At 40.4% G+C, this 18,864-nt stretch overlaps 1 protein-coding gene across 3 annotated transcripts; it reads left to right on the top strand.

Annotated features, from left to right (window-relative positions):
- Nucleotide 1: 1 nt before the first annotated feature.
- On the top strand, nt 2–18,864 carry IQCB1 (IQ motif containing B1). 3 transcript variants are annotated; one of them, XM_074548788.1, is made up of 14 exons: nt 2–296; nt 449–677; nt 1,492–1,654; nt 3,301–3,430; nt 5,997–6,090; nt 7,154–7,253; nt 7,631–7,803; nt 10,311–10,423; nt 11,514–11,623; nt 15,567–15,709; nt 16,118–16,266; nt 16,720–16,848; nt 17,227–17,383; nt 18,456–18,864. In XM_074548788.1, the coding sequence occupies exons 2-14, from the start codon at nt 584–586 to the stop codon at nt 18,683–18,685; spliced, it is 1,785 nt and encodes a 594-aa protein (XP_074404889.1). In that variant the 5' UTR covers nt 2–296; nt 449–583; the 3' UTR covers nt 18,686–18,864. The 3 variants fall into 3 exon arrangements, with proteins under 3 accessions (XP_074404889.1, XP_074404890.1, XP_074404891.1); XM_074548789.1 differs by having other exon boundaries at nt 2–301; XM_074548790.1 differs by having other exon boundaries at nt 4–144.

The following is an 18,864-nucleotide window of genomic DNA, read 5'->3' as shown; positions in this document are numbered from 1 at the left end:
AGTGCTGGTTGGCGGAGAGAGGCCGCGACCACACAGCTGCGAGGGGAGGGGGGCGTGGGGGAGCCGTCGCGTTGGAGACGGCGGGCTCGGCGTTCCAGTCCCCCCTCCCTCCCCTCCCCGCAGTGGGGGAGCCCCCGCGCGGCGGTGAGCGGGGCTGGGAGTGCGTGCGGGTCCGCTCAGAGCGCCTCGAGGGGCCCCGCGGGCTGGGGGCTGCGCGGCACCGGCGCCGCCGCTCCCGGGGACAGCGGCGCCGCTGGGAGAGGGCACCGCTCCCTCTGCCCTTTCCCCGGCCCTAGGTGAGGTGAGGCCGCTCCTGCTGCCCGCGCCGTGGGGCCGCGCTCAGGCTGCCCGGCCGGAGGTGCGCCCTGCCGGCAGAGCCGGTCCGGCGGCCTGCGGCCTCGGGAGGGGGCGCGAGTGGGGCTTCCTCCATGTTTGTTTCCTTTCTCAGGGGGAGTCCTGCAGCCCGAGGCTTCCAGCTGTGCTGCAGGAGCTGGGATGAAGTAGTGGCGTGAGGACCCCACGCGTTAACATAAAAAGGAAAGAGGCTGGAATCGATGGTGGTGTGCGCTCCTGGCTGTTCCCCATGGCGGGCACGGACCCCCAGGTCCTGGCCTTGGCTGCTCAGATCACTGAGAGCAGTGAACAGGACATCCCCCTGCTGCTGCTGAAGTTAAAGGGTAATTAGTGCCGTTCCTAAAATAAAATTATGAGCTGGCGAACTATAGCCAGTCATTCTTCCGTCTACCTCCTTAAATACAGAAAGTTGTTCTGAAACTCTGTAAGGAAGCAGGTTTTCCTGAGAGTGGCGTCTGACTTAGCAAAAATAAGGAGGAGGAGCTGAGGAGCAAATGGACAGAATTTTTTTCTGCTTTTCAGCTGTCACGCTGATAATGTGGGCTCTTTTCCTGCTGATACAGGCAAGAATCTTACACTTGGTCAAATCATTTCTCCCAGTGCTCTTTGGGCAGAGAGCCAGGGTGGTTGTCCATATTCAGTTTTTAAATCTACACAGAAACAAGATCATGAACTCCTGTGTGACTTCCCTGTATTTCCTTCTGCTACACAGCCACTGCTCATAGGAATGGTTGAAACAAGTCAGGTCCTGTTCTAAATTGAGATGTAATTATAAGGAAGCTATATGTTTCCCAGTGGTTGTGGTTTTTTCTAGCCTAGGAAATTCATACAAATGGTTCATATCCCAGGTAATGTATGTTTTGCTACTAAATATGTAGAGAGAAAATGGAAACCTAAGTTTAGCTATCCCTTCCCAATTGTCGTATAATTTTACAAATGAGTTGTAGCTGTAGCAGCAGAAATTGCTGACAAAATATTTAATGGTGTTGTTAGCACTTTTACAATTAACTTTAACCCTGGATCCTGGCTCTGTGTACATATACTCTTCTTAGAGTATATATTTTAGAAAAATGGAAAAACCCCTGCACATCAGAATCTTACGTTTTTCTTTGTCTCTCTCCCACTTTATTCCCACAGGAATTTTAAGCAGTCCTTCCTTAGGATGTGAAGAATCAAATAAAATTAAGCAAGATATATATGACTATGGTCTTACTCAGTACTGCCTGCTGGTCCTTAAGCAAGACCACTCTCAGCTGCATGGAGCCTGGGCTACTGCTGCCCAGCTAGCAGAGATACTGAGGTAAAAAAAAAAAAAAAAAGGCTAAGAAGAGGGCTTCCAGTTTTCTTTCTGTCCTTTCATCTTGTTCTTTCTCTTTTCAAGCTGTAATACATTGGCTCCCATCCAGAACAAGGCTTGTTGTTCAGGAAAGGCCAGGGTTAAAGTGCAGGGAAGCAGTCAAGAGCAGAGGGGTCAGGCATGGCCTAATTGGTCCTGTTTTATTCATTTGCATCGTGCTTCATTGAGCTGGGGGAACTATATGGTGGGAACAGGGTTTGTGTTGGCTTTACCTTTTTTTGTGGACAGTACTCACTAGTGCAGCAGTTTTTACCCAGTGATTATATCATTTTGAATTGTAGCTATTTAAAAAAATGTTATTTTGTTTGCTTAGATTTCATCTTGCAAATATCTTCAACCTGATTGACTCAATGCTTGGCCTGACTGTATTTAAATATTTATTTAGTATACCAATTTGAAGTATCTACTTACATTTTTAAATATAATAGATGACACAGTTCATACAGACTAGATAACCTGATGTAGTAATATTGTGAGAATGGTATTGTAAATAAGAAAACTTCAAACTCAAACCCCCAGTGATCCAATCTCAATTTTAAATATCAGGAAAAATAATACATTTTAAATTTTCCTCAAGTTTAGTTTTGGCTTAACTAAGGAGTAAAATTCTAAGGCATGAAGTAATTATGTGACCATCTCTTATTTATGCCATATCTGCAGTATGAATTTTTAAGGCAAGGAATTTCAGTAAGGGATGCAAGAGTTATCACCAGAGTAGTGTGATGCTTAAATCATCCCCTAAAAGCTGTTTCAGTTGCAGAGAATACTGAAATTTATTTTAGCTCTAAAAATGTCCTTTTGTAGCTAGAAGATTCTCAGCCTCATGCCTAGAATTTGTTTTCCAAGGGCTTTGGTAGACAGCTTTATGTGTGTGCATTCCCAAAATGTTAATATAGCCTAGATAAGATATCAGAAAGCAAAATTCATAAAAAGTCAGGAAGACTCTTTTGTTGCACTGGTATCAGTGCTGAGTGCAGAATTGAAACAACTTATCAGTTGTAAAACATGCAGTTTCTTGTAAAAAGTCTTCCAGAAACAACTGACGTGTTGTGGTGAGTAAAATAAGACAGCTGAGATCTGAGGAACTGATTTCTAGCCCACATGCCTTCCTCAGTTTGAGAAAAGTTGTAGACAGGCTCACTGAAGGTTTTGTGGTATATTTTTTATACATATTTTTACTGACAAATGTGCACCCTCTTCATCATTGGTCTTCCTTTATCAGGTTTTTTTTCTACCTTTCTATTTTGCCTTTTTTTTTCCCCTTCTTATGACCATAAGAGCCCTTCCCTAGAATATAGAACAAGCCTGAACAGATTCAATGAAGCTAAAGGAGAAAGTGTGTTGGATATGTTTGTTTTGAACTGGGAAATGCCATAATAAGTAGCAATATGGTCTCCAACCTGCCAGTGGCTGCTCTTCCTTGGAGGCAGTCACAGCAGAGAGCTGTTGTTCAGGGGGAATTGTCCCATGCCACTGAAGCATTTCTCTGATGACGTGACATTCATTCAAAGCTGTTCAAACAGGCCTTTGACTATTCAGGTTGACTTTTTTCCCTTTTTTCTGTTTTGTTTTGTTTTATGCCATTTCAGTCATTGTTGTGTAGGGCTAGAGGTGAAAGAAGATCCTGAGGAATTTTACAGGAAGTTTCTTCCTTCAGTTATAGACAGCCTGCTGGTTTTGGGAAAACGCTTGCAAGCACGATTTATCCGAGCAATCAAGGTATTTACATTTCATGGTTAAAAAAGCAGAGAATGCCTGCAAACTTTCTGCATATTGGATAAGTAGGATATTATTCTAGGGGCATAGTATTAGGAAAATTTATTTTCTAGAAATTGCAGTAGTTTTTCTTATGCCTCCGAGCTCTGAAGCTGAAATCTGTAATTGTGCAGCATTTTCTCCATGACTTGTGCAAAACCACTATACAAAGCCCTACAAAAGACAGCAGTCATGGTAGTGTCTTAACTTTGCATATCATTAGTTCAGCCTTCATAATGACTTAGTTCTCACTCATTTTATTCAGCTTTAGAAAAAATGGTTTAGGGAGTCCTAAGATTTTAAATCAGATTTGTTGAAGTTTGTTTTGTCGTTCAGTTTCTGCTGCATAATTGGCAAAAAAAATTCCAAGAATGCTCACTGTTTCTGAACTTGCAAATGGAGAATGCCAAAGGCAGACTTCATGAATTTATAGATTTAAACACTTTCTCACATTTTCCTCCTTTTTTGCAATGAAGAAGGGTTTTACTCAGTGAGGTTCCCTTATGCCTCTGGAGTCTTCTGAGTTCTAGAATCAGAAGGAAAAATACCCCCAACAAGCAAAAACCCACGGATAATTTAAATTACCATTTTCATGGATTCTGACAGTTTCTTTTAATATCCCCACTTCTCCACACTATCTCATTTCTTGGCTCACTGGCTTCTTGCACTTAGCCAAAGTTTTCCTGCAAAGTATTGTGATAGACACCACAGACAATCAATTCCCAGAAAGCATCAGTGCAATGACATAGTTTCTGTTAGTGCAGCACTTGAGAAGTGCATTTTGTGCTTGACAAGGAAGCTTCCTAAATGACATCCCAGCAGACTCTTATCCACAATATGTAATTTCCCCCATACTTTCTTATTATGTCTAAGCCTACATGCTACTTGAGTCATGCTTGTGGGCAAAGATTTCTTTTGAATGCAAATGCAGTCTACATTGTAATTAGTACTTTGGCTTTTAAACTTCATGGTCTCAGAGGTGACTGGGCACCCAGACTTGATGCTTGCTCAGTGGAATTTTGGAAATCCCACTCTACCAGTAGAGATTTAAAATTTATTCAACTCTTTTTGCTTTTTGCACTAGTTTTTGAAGTCAAGGGAAGTAGTGAAATAGCTTTCAGAAACTGACATGTTGCCAAAACACAGAACAGATAATATTACAGCTTAACATATTATTGTTATTTTGTATTTCTCCTTGTCAGTCTGGACCAAATACAAAGTTAAACGTTGACTGAGGGCTGGGGCTCCAGCTGGGATCTAGGACTAGGCTTCCCAGGGTTTCCTTTGTGGATGCTGAATTGATGTGGGATGTCTGACCACGTGCTTTGTAGCAACATTTGTCAGCAGTGAAGTACTGTCAAAAACCCTTTTGCTGTTCCACACACCAATATTCCAGATTTCCAGTAGTCTGTGATTCACACTTGGAATACAGACTGGAATGTGCATCGGTATGTGCATTCACATGCTAAAACCTGAATTCCTGCTGGTCAGAGGGGAGCACTGGAGCGCCTCTGCAGTGAAAAAAGGCTGAGAGATGGGGTTGTTCAGCTTGGAGAGGAGAAGTCTCTGAGAAGAACTTATGTCACCTCCCAGTACCTAAAGGGGCTACAAGACAGATGGAGGGACTTTTTACAAGGGCAGGTGGTGACAGGATAAGGGGTGACACTGAAAGAAGGAGCTTGACACCGAAAGGGGAAGGTTTAAATTAGGTATTGGGAAGAAATTCTGTGCTGTCAGGATGGTAAAGTGCTGGGACAGGCTGCCTAGAGAAGCTGTGGGTGCTCCATCTGTGGAAGCATTCGAGGCCAGGCTCAGTGAAGCTCTGAGAAATCTGGTCCACTGTTAAGTGTCCCAGCCCATGGCAGTGGGGCTGGAACAGGATGGACTTTAGGTCCTTTCCTACCATTCTGTGATTGATTCTATGTTTTTTTTCCAGTCCAGTGCTATCACAGGTAAGCACATGATGTAGTCTGTTTGGCAAACAGATCAAATTTCAGCTTTATAGTGGTTTGGTGTTTGCTCCCACACCTCCAGCTAGGAGGTGCTTCTGAAGCTTCACCATACCAGTTATCAGGAACCTTTTTCATTTTGACTGTGTCCTTGGCCACTTCATACCTTTTTTATTTCCCCCCTCTTCTTTAAAGTAATATATTTCCCACTTAGTGCATTAAATCTGTGATGCATATTTGCTAAGCTATCATTTGTCTTATCTCTCCACTGCTATCAAATATTTTTAAGGCGTAAACAAGATTTCTCTCTCGTTGTTGTGATTGTTTTTCCCAAATGGATGCTTTTGTTTTTTTAGTATCTTAAGATCTTCTTCACTGATCTCTGACCTCAAATGTTTCACAAGTTAGGGTGTTTTGTTTTTTTTTTCAACTAGTTCCTACAGTTTCACCAACTTCATTTGGAAATTTGGTGGAAGTTTGGTCGCCAAATTCCTGAGGCATACAAACCTTCCCATGACATCAAGATGAGGTCCTTAATGAAGATAAATACACATGTTTTTACCTACTTCTCTCTTGTTTAGGATAAAGAAAAACAAGACTTTTTACACTGGTTCCAAACAGTAACTGATGCCATCTGCTGGCTGTTCGGTGGGCATATCCAACTAGCAGCACGTGGTAAGGGAAATGTCAACCCACAGAACACCTGAACATTTATTTATGGCAACTACAAGTTTCAAAATTCATTCTTAAGTTAATCTCCACCTAGTCTTCTAAGCCTGAGTAGGTGTTAAATCAGTCTTTTCAAGTAGTCAGCTCAACAGCAATATCTGAAATGGTAAATATCCACTAAAGGGAAATACTCAAGAGTTCCCCTTCTAGTCTTTCAGAGATAAACATTTAAAAGTGTCATCCTGTAATTTCTCTTTGTAAGTCTATACCTTTTAAAAATCAGGTTGTTGGGGTTTTTCTTTCCCAATAAGAGACAATTGATCTTTTCCTGTATGTGATTAAAATATGCAGAAATTTGACCAGAGTACATTGCTAACCCTGATAAGTAGATAGATTTGGAGACTGATTTCTGAAGTTTTTTACATGACAAGAAATTTTACAAATATCTAACAAACTTCACTATATATTTCTGACCAAAAGAAGCTTTCATTTAAACTGATGTTAATCGCACTGATTCTGAAAAGCAGAATTTGGTTTTGTTTCTAGTATTGGAAAAAAACTAAAAGGATCCTAAGATATATAACTAAAAACACAAATGGTCAGAAAAATTACTGAATACATAGCCAGTGATACACTGGGATAAAAAAGATGGTGCTTTAATGGCATCAGTGTACTTGCATTAAATAATCTGGGGTAACAAACTTTGAGGTTTGAGGTCCTTAACTTTTCTGGATTTTGTTACCTCAGTGTTAATTCCACTGTTGTTGTAAGAAAAGGGTACTATTGTTGCATAAAGGGGTTTAAAGCTTTCATTCCCTTGCAACCTCAATATCTGAGGGACGTCCAAAGGCAGAAAAAACCAGGATTCACCATGTTTTTTGGAGGTTAAAGTAGTTTAGTTATCTCAGTAAGTTTCAGTGTAAGAATTATAAATGAGGGAGTTTGTTCCAGAAACAGTGTCTGGGTTTACTTGCTATGACTTATGATGAAGTTTATTTAGTTTATGGTATTTTCAAGTCTGTTCTAAATTCACGATTTCTTGTTTGCTTGTTTTTGGTTTTCTTTGCAGTACTACAAAATGATCGCTTCCTGCAGTTGTTAATAACAGATGATGTTGAAACAGCAATTGTAATGATGTCTGTGTTACACAATATTTTGAGGGTCAATAGGTTGGTTGTTTTCATATCATTATTTTTCTTAATAATAAATATAAAAGGTAGCTCATTACTGCTTGGTAAAATAAAATCTTTTCATTTGCAAGCATTGTTGTGTTTTACTGTTTGGGGGTTTTTTCCCCCCTAGTCTTTGTAGTAGAAATTAAAAATATTAAAAAGCTGGGATTTTATTCTTCTTACATTGAGGGAGTGGTAATTAGTTGATTGAAACAGTAGTACTGTCTGGATCATATTCCTGTTCCAGCTAGCTGGGCATCTTGGCTTGCTGGATATAGCCTGACATAGCTAAATAAGTCACTGTTAAAAAGCTCATGTTTTTCAATTAACACTTCTGTCCTATTCCCCCTTTTTTTTTTTTATTCTTTTTAAAGTTCTGTCTTGCTTCAAGTTGAAGAAGAGACCCTTCACTCTGTCTTGGATGAACTTGTTTATAAGCTGTCCTCTACCACCAATCCTGCTGTAGGAAGTGCTGCCACAAAACTGTTGTTATTAGTGGCAAAATCTTGCAAGCAGCTTGTGCAGTTACTCACAGCTCGCTACAAAGGTTTGTAAACATGCATGGGACTGGTCACTGAGCCTCCTCTTGCATTCCCTGTGAAAATAAAAAGACAGAAATTTCCCATTGTGGTTCAGTAACTCTCCAGTACAGGTGGAAACTGCAATGCCACGTTGCTTTGTGGGTTTTTCCCTTTCTATTCATTTTCATTGCAGTTTAAGGTACTGCACCTCTTTCTGTTCCCTAGATTTATTTTCTTCTGTGTACTGAGGACTCTGCATGTGGCAACTTGTCTTTTAAAGTTGATTGTGATTTCTTATTTGATGGGCTTTTGCTTCTTTCTGTTTCCCTGTGCAGGTTGGTTATTGAGGGATGCACTGGCAGGGTGCCTGCACTGCCACAGTTAGAGGGCCCTGTGTCACATCTGCCACAGGCTAAGGCTCACTAATCCACAGCATGAAAGTTTTACTTAGTGACCTGCTGACCCTGGCTGTTGCAGGTCTGCTCATCTGATGGGGGCTGTTTAGCTATCCAGGAGCTGGCTGTCTTTCGATGTCCAAGTAATTGGAATGAGCTCTTTCCAGGAATTCATGAGATTAATTTATCATTTTGTCTCAATGCCTTCATATGATAAGGCTGAGTATGTGTATAATTTGTTCTATGTTATTCATTCCTTAATGAGGTGTCCCATTTAATGTTTCTGTCTCTAGCATAGCAGGAAGCTCCAGGAAACCCTTTGCACTCTATCATGCCCATGGAGACTAAGGAACAGGCATAATATCTGCCATGTCTTCATGTCTTTTTTGTTTGGATGTTATTGTGGGTCAAAACTACTTGTGAGCAGCCTCAGTCCTTAGAGGACAAAGACAGTAAAAAGAAATGCAGGGCAAAATGTCCAATTTCCATTTTTTTCACTTGTGCTGACTACTTATTATAGAGTAACAGCTACATAAATTTCTGGACCAGATGAACAGCTTTGCCACCCTTTTGCCTACAGAACTGAGAGGAGGGATTCCTTGTATTGTGGAATTAAGTATAGTGTGCCTAAGGCTGCTATCACATTGTGGATTCTTGGGAAGCTGCCTTGATGGTCTGATCATCCCAGCTGTAGAATACTGGCTTGTTTGAAGTTGTGTAGGTCTCCATCAAAGGATGCTTTATTTTGCTCTAGAATAACAGTATGCCACAGTAATTTAGAACTGTGCATGTTTCCTCTTTCCACTAAGAAAAGAAAAAAAATTGTGTTTTTTCTCTATTTTTTTTTTAAGTTAGAATCCTTCTGTTAGTTTTAATTTGGGCTTTGGAGTCCTTTACAGACTTTGAGGAATAAAAGCAACAGAGAAAGCATTACAGCATTTCCACCATCTGGTCATCTGACTGAAGCCCCTTGGCTTCACAGTGGCAGAGTGAGGTGCTTTGGTGTGAGCTTTGCCAGTGAAGGCCTGCTGGAGCTGAGGGCACCTCCAGGACCAGCACAGCCGCTGTGCCAGGTTCCCTGGAGGGCCTGGCCTTTTGTCCTGCATGGGCTGACACATCTGTGAGGCACTCTGGAGGTGCTCCCTGCCAGTAGCCACAAGGAGCATAGGGCTGTGTAGTCTGTAGAGACTGGCAAGTGGTTGTGTGAGACCCACAGCACTTGTGTGAGGGAGCTCTCTTGGGTAGCCTGGCTCCCTGCTTTTGCAGGACTCAGGCAGCCTTGGGACACCCATTTGGAGTCCTGCCTGTCTCTCCTGAAGTGTTTACCTGTGTTTGTTTTTCTACAATGGTGCACATGGTGCCACAGAGGTGCCATTTCTGTGTGCTCCAGATCCTGTAAGTACATGTGAGTGTTGTGTTGGAGTTCCCAGTGTATGAATAGGTTTATGGACAATAATTTGAAGATGGAAAAGTTACTTGAATCTGCAGTTCTTCAGGAGGCAAGCATGCACATCCTTCCTGACCTCCTTTCTCTTCCCTCCAACTCCCTGCAGAGCCCTTAGGCTCTGGGATTTGTCTGATACAAACATTTTAGCACATGGCTACTTGCATAGGGAGTGTGTGTGTGTTGTGGGGGGAGCACAAGGGTGCTTTTTAGCTACTGCAAACTCAGCTCTTTTGTCTCATGGATTGGATGATGCACAGGCACTCAAGTTAAATGATGCTGTGCAGACATCAAACAATTCCAGCTGGAAATAAATAAATTTTATTATGAAAAATATGAAAAGAGTGTTAGCAACACCCAGCACTTGTGTGGTGCTTTGAATTCTTTTTAGCACCTTTCAATGACTTACTGATAAGATACTGAAAGTACATTGGTAATTTGACTGTCAGTGATATAAACACAATACTGACTTGGACATAGAAAATCACTGGATAATACTTCTTTGTAATAGTTGGAGCACCAGGCATTCTTTGATAAGATTATGCATTGACACTCAAAGATGGCTGATGGTCTTCAACTCTCACACTTCTTTGCACATAGAATCAGATTTAATTTGTTGATTCACAGTTTGTTGCTTTGAGAGCCTGAAAGGGTAAATTCACGTTACTGAATTAGCATCTTCTCTTTCTCTTAGGATTAAAAGAGCTTTTAAGTAAACAGTGGACTGGCAAAGGATTTGACAGGGAGGTCAATCAACTCTTGGACCTGCTGTATTTGGAACAATCCAGTGGAAAAGGAGAAATGCAGGTGATTAAGTTTAATGTGACTTTCAGATGTAAAATCCTATTTAGATGTGAAATCCTATTTACATGTGATTTCTGTATGTTTAGAAGGGATTTACTATATCACTTTGTAGAAACTTTTCAAACCTGTCTTATTATTTCACTATGTTAATTATTTTTAATTGCCTTTTTGAAATTATTTTATTGCTGTTTTTTAAAACATCAAGAAATTGCTCAGTCATTAAAATATGGGACTGTGACTCAAGAGATTGGCTTTCTGTGGAGATTCACCATAGATTTCAATAAAATCATAGGGGAAAAATAATTTTTTGCTAACTATCAGATTAAAATAACTGCATCTGGCCTTCTCACATCAGTGTTACAAATTTAGATCTCTGAATTCTAGGCAGCATTTACATAGAACTAAGTCATATACAGAAAATGTGCAGTAAGAACACCACCTGGACTGTGTTCCCAATGAAAGAGACAATGTGTGTTTCAGGAGCATCTTAAAAAAAATTTACATGCAGGTTTCTCAGAGACAATACATCAATGAAAATGTTGTTTGCAGAGACCTGCTTTCATCTTCAACAGAGCAGGGTGTTTTGTGATTCAGTTTGTTTGTGGTGTTTTCTAAAATCCATTTAAGAATAGAATAGATTTTTTTCATGTTTGCATTTCAGTGACTTCTGATCATACTGCAAATGTAATATTTTTTCCTACTGCTCTTTCTCCAAAGTTGTCTTTCTGTCCTCTCTAGTGCAAGTATTTTGATTGAATCACTGTTTGAAATATCAAGTGCTTCAGGTGTTTTAAATACGAATTTTTCATGTTGATTTTACATATATATATATTTGTGCTGTAGATTCCTTTGTTTATCACAGACAGCATCAATACAGGTCAGATTATCTGCTTTTGGGGCAAGTATGGAGTTCATGGTAATAACTGTCTCATAAGGCCTTAAATTCTCCAATTTGATGCATTTGAAAACTGATGGGGTTTGGCCAAATGTTGAGATTGTTCAATTATGCAAGCAGTAATAAAGTGGTTTTTTATGCATAGACAGTATTCTACCAACTGTTTTATTAATTTCTATTAATTTTTATTAATTTCAGAAGCAGCATGAAGCAGCTTGTGTGATCCAGGCAGCGTGGCGGGGATTTCAGACAAGGAAAAGGCTGAAAAAGCTGCCCCAAGCAGTGGTCACTTTACAGAGAAGCTTCAGGTAAACAGTATGACTTTGTGAAAAGCAGTAAAGAACAGGATCTAGTATGAAGGTTTGAGTTGGGGTGGGTTTTCTCAAGTCACAAAGGAAGAGGAAGAATTCAGATCATCTAATTCAGTGTCCTGTTTGAAGTAGGCCTGCCTCAAAATGGGATCTGGATGCTCAGAGCCACATCCAGGTTTAGAGGTCTCCAAGGATGGAGATCCTACCATCTCACTTGATCCCTTTCCTTGTGCTGGACGATTTGCCTTGTGAAGAATTCTTCCATTACAGGCAGTGGGAATTTCCTTGTTGCACTCTTTATCACTGCCTCTTGTCCTTTTTCTGAGCACCCCCATAAGTCTGGCTATGTCTGCTCTCTAACACTTCTTTAGGTAGTGAGAGACAGATTTGCCTTCCTTTAGGCTAAACACACCTTGCCTGTCCTTCTACATCCTACATTCCATGGCCCTAATTGTCTCTATTTGGATGGTCTCTATCCCTCCCATTGCACCAAACAGCACTAGAAGATGATGTACTGGTGGTAGGACAGATAACTGGTTAACAGTTAACTTGACACACAATTGTTCTGTAAATTACCTTGGAGCTACCATGGAGCTTGCACATGCCAGACTGCTGCAGAAACCAAGTCCCATAGTGCTTGGCCCACAGTGCCAGTGTAGTGCTTGCAAGACCTTGTTCTTCATTAATTTTTAAATCTTTGGCTCGCAAAAGCAGAGTTACTTCAGTGACCTAGAAACAGTATCCTCTGCCTTGGAGCAGCAGAGAAGAAGGAAGCTATGTAAATAATGCTTGTCTCACTTGAATAACACTGCAGCAGTAATGTTAGCATGTGTTAGGCTAACTGTTTTGAGGAATTTCGTTTGAATTTAACATGGGTTAAGGAATTAAAGTCAACTGTAGACTCCACAGCAAGTTTTTTCAAACTTTTTTTGCACATTGATCATTATTGTGTCAAAAGTAGATCTTATAAATCACTGTCCAATCACATTGCATGTAACCAAAGCAATACAAAGCAAACAACTATGCTTTATTGTCTAGACTGGCCTTAAGAGGATATTGGACTATCTAAGGTGTAGTTTTAAAATTCTGAAAGATTTCCAGGGGCAAGCAGTGTGTCTGTTGAGGGCCACTGGTCACTACACTTTTGTGATGGAGTCAGACATCCTTGTCACTCCCTTTTACTCCACCATGCACTTGAAAACAATATTCCTTCCCTCATAAGGCACCTTGCAAGCCTGCAAGCTAAACTTATAGCCCAGAAATTTTGGATGATAGGCTAAGATGTAACATGGAAAAGCAGCAGGGAAAGGATGGTGAGACTATCAGCCATCACCAAGCTGCTTGACTCCTTTGTGTCATATTTTCAATATTGTAAGCATTAGTCTGTGCCTTTTAGGTAGCTCTCAAGTCATTTAAGTGGACTTTTGAAAGTGTTTGTTTAATATTGAGAGGAATGGAAACTTATTAATGTCCTTACAGCTGTGTGTGTTCATGGCTCACTCAGTCCCAGTGTACTGAGCAAATACAGAACTGTACAGTGCCAGTGTTGGTTTTCTTCTGTCTACCTCAAAACATTACACTGAAACATAGTGTTTGGAATACTGTAAACATGACTGTAGAAGAGCTTTTAAGAGTACTTTTTAATTTTTAGCAGTCAGGTCCTGGTTGTGTTCACAGATTTATTTTAGAACGAGTGTGGTTCAATAGTGCCGAGATTGAAACTCCAAACTTTGCTCACCTGCAGCTGCAGAAAGCTCTGCAAGTTATAAACTTTTGAAACGGTGGTTTCAGAAATATCTCCTCAGTGAATGTTAAAGCCTGTGGTCTCTGCTTGAAGCTAGTTCACTATTACATAGCTAATTGTAAGACATTTTAAATGGCAATAATTTTTATTAATAATGCATCAAAAATGAAACCATTTTATATTTTGAAAGAGATGACCAGAGGGAGGCTGCTCTGTGCAATGAACTGCAGAAGGAAGCTTGGATCTTACTCTGTGTATGTTTTACTTTAGTTCAGAGGCAGTTCCCTGTCACAGTGTGGTCTTGTGCAAGCAAATATATCTTATCATTAGGAGAAACAGAGAACAAATGTGTTTTGCAGACTACATAGGAAAGAATCAGTACTAAAGAATCATTTAAATAACTGACAGACACTTTTGGTTTCACAGATGTGCATCTGAGAAGTTCATGAAACATTTTTGTAGTTTTCAGCCTAGTGAAGCTGATAAAAATTGATGGGCAAAATATTAAAAGTTTTATCAAAAAAATGTGAACAAAAGTCTTGTTTGATCCTGTGACTTCATTTGTCTTAGAAATATAATATTTGGATTAACATTTAATTACCTAAATTAAAAATGTAAAAACTTACAGCCTTAATTTGTAGAAATGTGTGGGCTGAAAACCTTTAATTTCCTTGAAACCATTCTGATATAATCACATGTGTCATGATCTGTCTCTGTAGGTCGGTGTGTGGGCACATCTCAAGTCTGCATTACAGTTGTAAAAGGATTATTGTCTGTCAGATTGTGGTGGAGGCTTTTTTATCTGTTGAGGTCAGATCTTCAAATCCAGAGCATCTCTTTCACACAACAGTTTCCATCCCAATCTCTCCCAGTTTTAGAGACTAAAGAGAAGATATGGTTGGTGGAAAAATTATAGCTCAATTTATACTAGTGATGGGAAACACAAATAGCTCATTAGTACTGTGAGTCTAAAGGTATGTGCCATGCAGCAATAGCAGAATTACTTGGACATTAGGTCTAGTCTGTGGACATTTTCCTCCTCTGGCATCCCTTATACTTCTGCTTTGTCCATTGGTTGGTTTTCTTTCCTAGTGCTTAAAGCACCTCTTTCATTGTCCCCAGAAAAGGGCTAGAGGAGAGCAGAACCCTGGGCTGTGGGCCCAGTGAGGGGCTCATGTTCTGAGTGGGGAAGTGATTTTGCTGCAGTAGGAACAGAGAAGCCCCATTGTTACCTTGTTGTGGGGTAGAGTTGTACATTCTCAGATTTAAGCTGCTAGGTTGGGTCCATTGGGATGAGAAGGGGCAGTGAAGGGAGGAGGAGCTTTAGCTCACACCTCCTCATACTTCACTGAGACCATGGCCAAGTGGTCTCAGTAATTATTAGTATCAATACATCAGTATATTAGGTATTTTATGTTAGTCTCTATATTGATATATTGCTGTGTATTTCATTGATGTACATGTTGTTAGTAGCTTGAACACTCCAGGGCCAGTTGCAGAGTTTTCAACTGTCTCATCTGTGAAGCTTCTGCTGCAAGTTTTCCAGTGCTCAGCAGGGCAACACCCTAACATCACATCTAAAACAGATCAGGAAGAATTTGCAAAAAAATTCTTTCCTAGTGTTCTCTAACAAAGTTGATGGACCAAATGTGTCTGTGTGTATTTCCTGGAGAAAAAGAAATCCCTTAAAAATTAAGAAGTGAGGCTTGGCAGCCAACATTCTGATCTCCTTTCGCAGTCAGTACAAAAATAATTGTTTGTATTGTGGGAAGCAGGTGCCATGCATGCTGATGGATGGACTGGAAAAGGTGGGTACTGGAGCAGATGGCTAATGTTGCTTTACCTCTTCAGCAAATGATAGAATCAAAATTGTTGTTCCAGTTCATTCTGGCTGTAAATGTCCCACATGAAGCATCATTCCCTTCAGAGCCCTTAGAACTTTATCCTGAGTAAAGATTTACACTTTGATTTTGTAGAGTGGTTCAGAGTTTTTTGTGGCTATAGATAGTGTGGTAATTTGTTAGTCTGCAGAAGACTTCGCATTGCTTGGTGTCATTCTGCAGCCAACAGCTGGCATAGCAGATTGTTTTGTGGATTTTCTTTCTCAATGCTGGACCACTTAACACAAAGAAAAGGAGAGATACCTTAAAGAAATTGACAACTTTAGGTAATTGTTAATGTATTTGTGTATTGCAGAGCTAAACGGGAACAGGAGCTGCAGCATTTAACAAAACAGAAGGAAGATGAAGCTCTAAAACTGCAAATGCAACTTCAGAGACAGAGGGCCATGAGACTCTTCCATGAACGACAGCTGGCCTTACTGGAAGTTGTCCATGCCAGTATGATTTATATTAAACTATAACAGAAGATTAAAGTGTCTAGGTGTCCTTAGGAACAATTTCCCCAAATCTATTTCCCAATCTTGCATGTCTCTTTGGACTGTAGTCTTACTGTCTCTTCTCCTGACCCAATTATCTGAAAGAGAATGTGCTAATTCCCCCAGGGCTCAGTAACTACTGATCAAGATCTGGTGCCTTCAAAATGGTGCAGGAGAAAGGGAGAGACAGTTTTCTTGTGTTACAAAGCTCCATTGCAGCTGTGATCTGCAAGATTTGACCCACAGCCAGGACACCCTGGGGAAAGGGGGGCTTTTAACTGAGAGCACCCAAGTTTTTTTGGTGCTCTCTAAATTGTTAAGAGAACATAACCTGCAGTCTTCTAACTGTGGATTTTTGTTACCTTTGTAGGTCAGGTGAATAAATACATGCAGGAAATGGAGGAGAAATCAGCATTAACTATCCAGAGATTCTGGCGAGGGTATAGAGCAAGAAGAATTTTTCATCAGCAGAAACAATCTCTTAAGGAGTATAAGGCAGCTGTCATCATTCAAAGAGCAGTAAGTATTTATACTTTGGTCTAACAGTAGATAGGACTGAGTGGATTGTTGTGAAGCCTCATAAAACTGTTTATTTTCTTACTGTCAATGTAGCCATAAGTTATTAAAAAATTACTTGGGGGTGATAGTCTAGAGACACAAGTTGCTTTAAAGGGTTAAAGCTTGTATAGGCTACAAAGCCTAATATAGTCTTGCAACAAAAGTATAAAAGCTGCTTCTTTGAAACCCAGGATTGGAATGTCACCATACTACAGATGAGTCACTCACTTATTATGAGTGTTGTTACTATTTAGTGTTCATGCTGACCTTGTCTGTTGTCTTTTCAACATCATGGCTGCATTTAGGTGTTAACAGATGCAGTACTGAAACACTTTCTATGATTGTTTATAGAACAAAACGGGAAGACAAATTTCCTCTCTGTGATTGTTATATTCTCATATGTTCCTTACAAAGGCTTGTAAATTCTTGGAGAAACGAAGGAGGAGGAGACCTCTCTCTCCTTGGAAAGAACCCAGGGGACTGACTGATGAGCAGAGACTAGCTTTGCAGCAGAAGGTGGATGACTACATCAAATTGCATCCGGTCTGTTTCTTAGTCATTTCATAATTTGCATTAATGATGCAACGTAAAATACTGTAGGGATGAAATATATTCATCTTCATAAATTATGATCAAGATAATCCATTTGAGGTATGTATGTATCAACCCTGCTTGTTTGGCAGCAAGGCACTAGGACATTGGGGATTTTAACCATTAATCTAATAAAAAGTGTCAAAGCAAATGGTAATTGGAAAATTTATATACATGATGATGGATAATTTTGAAGAGAGTTGCAGAGGAAGCAAAATTACAAAGTTAACAATTAGGAACAGCATTTGCATTCCTTGTTTAGGCATTATTCTACCCCCAGAAGTTTTAAAATAACCAGCTCCTAATGGTAACAAACTTATTTTCCTCCAGGCTTCCCAAATGTCAGAAGAAAGGAGTAAAGAATTGCATGTGCAGGCTCAGGCAAAGCTGGCACAGTTCCTGCTGAGGAACAGGCTGGATCAGAGAGCAGCACAGAGGAGAGAGGCTTTGCTGGCTCAGGTCAACACCGATGTGGAGCTGCTAATGAGTATGTGACTGCTCTGCTCATGGCTTTGATTGCCATCTGGATTAAACCAATTTACAGGGAAAATTAGAGTGAGCAGTGGTAAAACCTCATTTCAAAACTGAAATATCTTTCTTTGCCATGTGCCTTATCTTGAGATCCAGGCTTTGTTAGAGATTATCCAAGTGCTGCTGTAGGTTCAGGATAAACACCTGTTTTTCAAGGAGCATCTTATTCTGCTGGAAGTCTCTGTCTGATATGTTCACAAGAAAAGCAATAGCCCTCTAACAGGCATTAGAATTTCTTAAAAAGGGGGTCTCACACAACCTATTCACCCACATTTGTTTTCCTTTGGTTTGTTTTCTCATGTTGTGAGTAAGCTGCTGGTTAAAACACTCTCACCCCTTCCTGATGAAAAGGGAAATCTTTGAGCTGCAATTTCCATGTTTTCATTTTCTTGGCCTGGCTTTAAGTGAAACAGAATTCACTACTGTGCTATCTTAATTCCAGACAAGTGGCTGCATGAAAAAGCAAGAGTAGCAAACTGCAGCCACCAGAGAGCACCCAAGCTGGGCAGAATTCAGCAAGTTACTGAATTCCATTAGTCTGTCACGTGCTGTGTCACTGCAGCTCATCACTCCCTGAGCAGGCAAATCAGCAACACACTTACACTGCGTCTCCCAAGCAGGGAAACCACAAGGCTGCTGCACCAGAGCAGTGGAAACACCAAGCTGATGTCACCCTGCACCAGGAGCACTGATCCACAGTAGTGACCAGGATATCCTCTGAGGTTATGCTTCCACAAGAAGTCATTTTGGTGGATACCACCACTGCACCTGAAAGAAGTAGTCCATGTTTCCCCTTTCTTCTTTCTACCCCATTATGTATTTCTTTTGTCAGATTAGCCTTTATTTGGATTGCCACTCCAATCAGATTTATGATTTATCACGTAGTCATAAAATTGCAATGCCAGCGCAAGGAAAGGAGTGGCTTAGGACAGTGGGAAGTGGGAGGGTAGTGTTCCTTTTCTTTTTTTTTTTTAATACTTATAAAACCACAAACAAAATACAGAAAACTTTTCTTCCTGTTCTTGCAGATGCTCCAGGTTTAGCAGAGACCACAGAAAAAGATATTGGTGCCTTTATGAGTCGATCAATCCCTGTAGCTACCAAGGCAAGACAAGCCCACAACACTATGCTAAAACACACTCGTTGGCCATGGTGGAAGAAGCTTGGAGATGAGTTTATGGAGGATGATGTAATTCCTGATGATGCTATAAACACAGAACTGGAAACTCTCTTTATTGGAGGAAGGAAATCCTTTTAGGTAACGAGCAGAAGAATTACATATTCAACCAGACTCATATCTGCACTATGCACTCACTTGTGTATGTTTTTAAGGAAGGAAAACATTTGAAAAAGACTGAAAAAGACCAAAGCCTTATTTTAGTGCATTTTACTTAATAAAAATCCCTTCCTGTACATCAAGAGTTGGATCCTATTGAT

This window comes from Zonotrichia albicollis, chromosome 10 (assembly GCF_047830755.1).
Source record: "Zonotrichia albicollis isolate bZonAlb1 chromosome 10, bZonAlb1.hap1, whole genome shotgun sequence".
Taxonomy (NCBI): Eukaryota; Metazoa; Chordata; class Aves; order Passeriformes; family Passerellidae; genus Zonotrichia; species Zonotrichia albicollis.
This window is presented reverse-complemented; position numbering and strand designations above follow the sequence as displayed.